The 6,970-nt window shown below is 45.9% G+C and overlaps 1 protein-coding gene across 2 annotated transcripts in view; it reads left to right on the top strand.

Annotated features, from left to right (window-relative positions):
* Window positions 1-3,194: 3,194 nt before the first annotated feature.
* TMX3 (thioredoxin related transmembrane protein 3) overlaps window positions 3,195-6,970 on the top strand; it is a gene marked incomplete at its 5' end in the record, with an annotated part of 28,783 nt that continues 25,007 nt past the window's right edge. Inside the window, 2 exons of one of the 2 annotated variants that reach the window (XM_084260567.1) lie at window positions 3,195-3,315; window positions 3,607-3,661. In XM_084260567.1, coding sequence (XP_084116693.1) covers window positions 3,195-3,315; window positions 3,607-3,661 — 176 coding nt within the window. The remainder of the gene's footprint in view (window positions 3,316-3,606; window positions 3,662-6,970) is intronic. The other variant, XM_084260568.1, reaches the window with a different exon arrangement.

Genomic DNA, 6,970 nt, shown 5'->3' with positions numbered 1-6,970 from the left:
AGAAGAGTGAGAAAGAGAGTGAGAGAGAGATATTGCAATATCTACCACCATGGAGCTGAGGCATCCCATCAGTCCCAATCGTCTTCACATCAGGTGGGGAGTTCCATTAGTTGCTGGTTGTCATGGTTCAGCACTGGATGCACGGGGGTTGCTTCACTGTGGACGTGCACACTAATGTGGCAGTTCTTCTTGGTTATATACAGTTCAATGATACTTATTCATTAGGTGACCTCATACACCTGTACATATTCATAACCTGTCCCGCTTCGTATTAAAATGAGTTCCAAGAAGTGATTTCCATAAACTCCTCCCAACTGCCCCTGTGCACTGCTGTTTGGTGGTGGTCGTTGAGGGTCGTGGGGATGAAGTGGGATGGCTCCTCTTCATCACTGCAAGTAACCTTCTGTCTTGCACAGACTCAGTTACCCCTTGACTCTGATCCAAACTACAAGTTTAGTTTCGGCAGGTTTTGTGTACCTTCAAGGACAAGGGGTATCTCGAGCTAGCTACAATGAAATGCTTTGCCTGAATTTATGACCAATTACAAGACAAGCAAGGAATTAATTGAACAGATAAGGGGCGGGGAGGGGACGGGGACTGGAACTCGTCAAAGAAGTAATTTTATTTTCACAGAGAACATAGTCCTTGAGTGCATAATTTACTCAAAATATGGTGTTAAACTTATGTCTCACTTGATGTTTCTTCTTTATCAGTTCTGGGTTCCTGTTAGCAAGTCTTCCTTAACCCTTTACAAGTGTCTTATTATAACAGTAATGCAATATTTCAGCAATGTTGAGACCTAAGTCCACTGGTACAGGCATTCGTTGAGGGATGTCACACCAAGGCCAAGCCGAGCCCCTCAGCGATGGTCACAGCGCCTCTGGGACTCATATTTAGGAGAAAAAGCCTCCAGCAGCTGCTTTTTGCCACCAGAGAAGGGTGTGAGATGTAATAAATTGTGCAGGCAGCAAGGACGGTGAAGGGGGGGTGTGGCGGCACCCCAGGTGCCAGACAGAAAGATGCCCCTGCAGCCTGTCGAGAAACCCATGGTGGAGCAGGTGTCCTCCCTCAGACCATGGAAAAGGCCAAGGCCCCATCTGCAGCCCATGGAGAGGCCCCATCCTGGAGCAGGTGGAGACATACAGAAGATACTGTGACCCATGTTGGAGCAAGGCTCTTCCAGCACTTGCAGCCTGTGGAGAGACAGAGACACAGAGATGAGAGAGAGAGATCTGTGCTGGAGCAGGTTTGCTGGGGGAAGTGTGACTCCGTGTAGGCTGGAGCAGTCTGGGCTTGAGAGACTGAGAGACATTCTGTGAGTTATGACTGCACCCCATAGAAGTGACTCACACTGAGGCAGCTGGTAAAGAGCTGAAGCCCCATGGGAAAGGACTCATGTTGGAGAAATTTGTGGAGGACTGTCTCCTGTGGGTGGGACCCCACACTAGAACAGTGAAAAGGTGTGAGGAATGCCCCCTCCACCCCTCACACCTCAACTAAGAAGGAAAACAACTCGTGAGAAACTGACTGAAACCCTCATTCCCTGCCCCTTCCCATGCCATAATGGGACAGGGGAAGAAGGGAGCAAAATCATGACTAAAGTTAAGTCTGCTAAGAAGGGAGGAGTCGGGGGGAGGTGCTTTAAGATCTGGTCATACTTCTCATTATCTGACTCTGGTGTCACTGGGTGTGCAGTGTAGTGTAATAAATTAGATAATTTTCTTTCCTTTATTCTGTGTTGTCTGTTTTGCCTGTGATGCTAATTGTGGAATGATCTCTCCCTGTCCTTATCTCAACTCCTAAGCCTCTCAATATAGATTTTCTCTCTGGTCCAGCTTAAAAAGGGTGTGATAGAGCAGCTTTGGTGGGTGTCTGGCCTTCAGCCAGGGTCAAACCACCACATATATCTACAATACATTAAGAGAAGAGGCGGTCAAGGAAGTATAGTCAGTTGTTTGCTAGAGTTAGAGAGTGTGTATTTACTTACATGTAGCTACACGCGTGATTACACAGAGGGGAACCCAAAAGTGAGGCAACTGCCGTGCTTACTGCTCGTAGATCTTAGAAGGCTTAAACACCTAAGTCAGAGGAATTGAACTGTTTGTGGGAATCATAAAGTTTGGAAAAGACCTCCAAGATCATCCAGTCGAATTTTGGCTACAACAAAGACATTTGCATGCACAGCTGATCAAACTAACTCTAGTATGGGGAAAAAGGGTGGAAGAACTTACAAGGAAAGAGTCAAAACTGAAAAGCAATAGATCACAGAATCACAGAATAAGGTTGGAAAGGACCTCTGGAAGTCATCTGCTACAAAACCCTGCTCAAGCTTGTGGTTCAGAGTCATGCCCAGGCAAACTTTTGAGTATCTCCAAGGTGGAAGACTGCTTGGCAGTGCTCAGCCACCTTGAGTGAGAAAGTGTTTCCTGACACTCAGCTGGCACCTTCTGTTTCAGTGTGTGTACACTGCCTCTGGTCCAGTCACCGGGTGCCACTGGAAGCAGTTTGGCTCCATCCCCTCTGCACCATCCCTTCGGGTACTTACACACACTGGCAAAACTCCCCTGAGCCTCCTCTTCTCCCCGATGAGCTGCTTTAACTTAAGTTTCTAAAAGAAAAAAAGGCTTATCAGCTGAATAACTTGCCCTGCTGGGACCTGTAGAACTACACTGAAAGCCAAGATAGCCGTAGACAGGAGACTGTGGCAAGCATGAAAGAAAAAGCCACAGAGAATGATGTAAGCCACTCAGCAGCACAGAACAAGCCCATGCTCTTCATAAACGTGCTGAAGGGGAGCTGCTGACGCAGCACTACGTGGCACGGGATGGGCTCTCCGCCATGGAGGAGAGGTGTGAGCGAGGCAGGCGGCACAGGCTTTACTGCTGAGACTCCTCTCCCCAGGAATCGGCGCGCCGGCCGCACCTAACGGGAGAGTTAAACTATTCAACTGGCGAGCTCCGACCCTGGAAGCCGTGTCCCAGCACCGAGTCACGGCGTCGCAGCCGCCTGACCCCCACCTCCCAAGAGCGCCTTTCGCAGCGCGGAGACCCGGGAGCCGCCGGGCTGCGAGTACCAAAGCTCCCCTCGGGCACGGGTACAGCCCTCCCAGGTAAACCTCAAGCCGCCAGCCCACAGAGAGCGGCGAGCGAGCGCCGCTATCACAACACCGACCAACCACCCGCGGCCCGCCGCGCATGCGCAGTGGGGAAAGGTCGGCGCCGCCGTGCACCGTTTCCCCTTCCGGCTGCGCCAGGGCTCCTGTCAACATGGCAGCGGCGGGCGAGAGGCAGCGGCGGTGGCTGCTCTGGGCGGCAGGTAAGTACCACCTGCTCCGGGCTGGGGGATGTGGCCCTAGTGGGCAGAGGTGGGGAAAGAAGTGCGTTTCGAAGGCCCGAGGGGAGCGGAGGGCAGCACTGCGGCGGCCGGTGGGAGGTGGGGGGCAGTGGGGAAGCTGGTGCTTGGGCTGTGGGAAAGCGCTGGAGGCTTGGGGCGGGGGGGAAGGGGACGGGAAGGGCGCGCTGTCGGCGACCCTGTCAGCTGGCGTGAGTGAGCATCCCCCAGTTCAGGCTGGAGACCACTCACGGTACGCTTTGCCTTCCCTCGCAGTGCTTGCGCATGCGGTGGCTTCAGGTGCGGGATTCGTGGAGGATCTAGATGAGTCGTAAGTACTGGGGGGTTCCTGCCTTGTTGCTTAAATATTGTTTCTCTTTTCCTGGGAGGGCGGTCCCAGGCTGACAGCTTTGTGCAGAGCCTGGCTGCCAAGAAAGTAGCCTGAAAAAGTTTGTCTTATCAGGGATGGTGAAAAGATTGTGGACTGCATTAACGAGGAGCAATTAATGAAGTTGAGAAACACTTTCATTTTACAAGCCTTTTTTTTTAAGGCTGTCATCATGGGTCCTGTTGCCTAAAGCATTCTCAGGCTTCCTTGCTCTTTTCTCCCTTTTGGTAAAGTAAATAAGTGGATTGATACCTGCCCTAAATATAAGCTCATCGCCTTTAACCAGATTCTTCATTAGAGTTTGCTGTGTAGCTGCCACAAGGAGTTGGGAGAATGAGTGAAAGTGCATTCGTGCATGTCCAGAAACAGAGAGGAGGAGGCCTGCAGGACCAGTTCATGGCTGCTTGAAGTGCTAATTATATTCCAGTGCACAAATGTGGTTTTACACCAGATTTAGGCCTGAGACTGTGGTTTGAAATGGGCAGGCCTGCCCTTAATTGGGTTGTGTGCTATCCTGCTGTAGCAGTTTGATGGCTGTGTACTTGCTGTTCCCAATAAAAAGCCTAACTTCCCAAAAATGAGGTTATTTTTTTCTTTGCCAGATCAGCAGCTTGATCTAAAGTGTCACAAAGAAGCTTGATTCTGAGAATTGAATAGAAGGTGTAGAAAATATTAACTGGTAGAGAATAAGGTGGCGAGAGATGGCTGCTTTATAATAAATTTAAGCCAGTCAAAGGCGATGTTTTGCATCATGTAGGTAGAAACTCAGAAAACCATTCATTTTTTATTGTATTGATTATTCAACTGTAGCAGATCAAATGAGGTGCAGTGGAATTATAGGGAAGGGAATGGAAAGGGTGCTGAAGAAAGACAGGTCAGCATCTCTGACTGGTGTTTAAAGTGCTGTGAAAAGCAGCTCAAGCACAAGACACAAGCTGCGACTTGATTTTCATAGCTGGTTTTTGAAACATGCCTCATATTTTTGAGGACTGAAGTTAGAGAGATAAAGTGATTAGCATCTATATGCTTCCTCATCACATTCCTCTAATCATGTTTCTGCAGTTTAAAGTTCCAGAACTTTAATGCAGTTCTGTAAGTTTAAATACAATTGCTGTTATGGAATGAAAAAGCATAATTTTGTAGTAGCATTACTTTTTCTTTTTTAAATAGCTGATGAAGAAAATCCTATTTTGGAACACTCGGATTTTTCAACTACAAAACTATACAGATGCTTGTATTTCCAGTTGGGAATGAAAACTGAGTGGGTTTGTTCAGGCCAAGTTGGTGGATTTCTTGTTGGTTGGTTTCTTGTGGGGTTTTTGTTTTGGTTTTGTTTGGGTTATTTTTAGCTAATTGGCAAGTAATGAAAAAGATCAGGAAAGCGACTTTTTGAAAAAAACAAACCAAAACCAGGTGCAGTGACTGGTGAAAGTTTCAAGGTTTCCATTTCACAGATACCAAAACCCTACTGAATTTTTGCTCTCACTGAAAACTTTGGGATTTATTTGAATTTTGGTAGTTGCAAAGAATGCCTACTAGCGTGAGGTGCAGGTCCTTTTCCTAAGCTTACAGGATGTAGGAAAACAAGTCGCAGAGAAGAGCTAACAGTTGCAAGCTACCCAGCATTACCCAACTGGGCTGTGGAAGGGATGCACAATAGGAGCAATGGTTCCTACCAGTTTAACAGCTGGCTCCCTCAGATCAGTAGTTACCTTGTGATATTTGATGGGTTGTTCTAGAGTTACAAAAAAAGGAAGTATTTTTTTTTCTGTCTGTGAGGTTGCATTGATGGCTCAGCCTAGGATCAGAAGCAGTGCAAGGGAGGTGAGAAGGGAGACAGGGAGGAATAGAGGCTGCAGCCAGGTGGCTTCACAGCCCTTGGAATTGTGGCCTTGGTCTTCAGTTTTGTTTCGTCCTGATCTCCTTTCACTGTTAATGATTAAGTGGGGTTCGTGCAGTACATGGAGTTTGAGGCAGTGTTTTATCATGTAGTGCCAAATGTTGGGAAGCTGTATGTATCCGAGGCAAAGAATTTTGATTCAAGACTATGTAACATCTATGTCGCCTTTACACCAATATAATCATGCCTGTGTCAGCTGACAGGGAGGATTGCATAGGACAGTTAAAGACGCTGACATTTTACACTCAGAAATATATTTGCAGGATCTAGAAACAGCAATTTCAGAAAATGCTTAAATACTCATTTGTACAGGAATTTTTGGTTTTCTTCAGCAGTATCTTTAACTTCCTTAATATTGTCTAGTAATACAATCATTGGTATTACTGAAAGCAGAATTAATTTAGGTAGTTGTTTTTTGTCACACTTCAGATTTTAATTTCTGTGGAAGCAGATCTTTTAATTAAAAGGTGCCTGTAAATGAGTGGTACAACTTGAAGTTTATTATTCTAAACACAAAAGTTGGGGTGTTTTTTAATTACAACATAGGACGAAATTATTAAACTCCCATCAGAATGGTCTGCCTCCAGATGTTTTATTTCTTTCCCTCATTTTCCTTGCTGGCTACTGGTTTTGCAGAATTCAGTCTCCCTTTCTCAGTGCCTAAATGGTCTTTACAATCTCCAGTAACAGTCATACCGTCACAGGAAGAGGAGAACATTTTGTTGTAAAATCTTCTTTTACAAACCAAAGGTGATATTCTAAATTGAAGCATGGCCCAGAATCTGATGATTCAGTAGCTGGTTTCAGCCTCTTGCATCATAACCAATTAGTAGACTTTGTAATTGGAAGTTAGCTGGAGCTTCATTAGAGTACTCAGGAGATGCTGGACTGTAACCAGTTCTTTGATTAGCTCTGTAGTACTTCGGGTAGTGAGGTGGTCAACTAAGCACTTTTGTGACTTAAAAATACCGATTTCCTGTAGCATTTTATGTTAGTTCACTGCAAATGCCTTTTCTACTTTGCAAGGGTTGCAACCTTGTTATGCCATCAATAAAACAAAAAAGGCTTGAATTTACCAGTGAAATGCTGCAATTCTAGGTTTCAAACTCTCAGTATTATATTTAAATTACATTAATGATTTCTGAATTATTTTTTTCAAGCCAGCATTAGTATTTCTTCAAGACCATTGTGGACCATTGCAAATCTATTCAACTTTTATATAAAATATAATAGAAGTTCTTGGATTCTGCTTGCTGCCTGTGAGCCATTTATAGGCATGCTGTGTGTTGGGGATTAATGAGTTGGGCTATAATTTCTGTTAATTGGATCTTAACGTATAGATCACACACTGT

The sequence above is a fragment of the Gallinula chloropus genome (assembly GCF_964237585.1).
Source record: "Gallinula chloropus genome assembly, chromosome: 2".
NCBI lineage: Eukaryota > Metazoa > Chordata > Aves > Gruiformes > Rallidae > Gallinula > Gallinula chloropus.
Note: the sequence above shows the minus strand (reverse complement) of the source record. Positions and strands in the feature narration are given on the sequence as shown.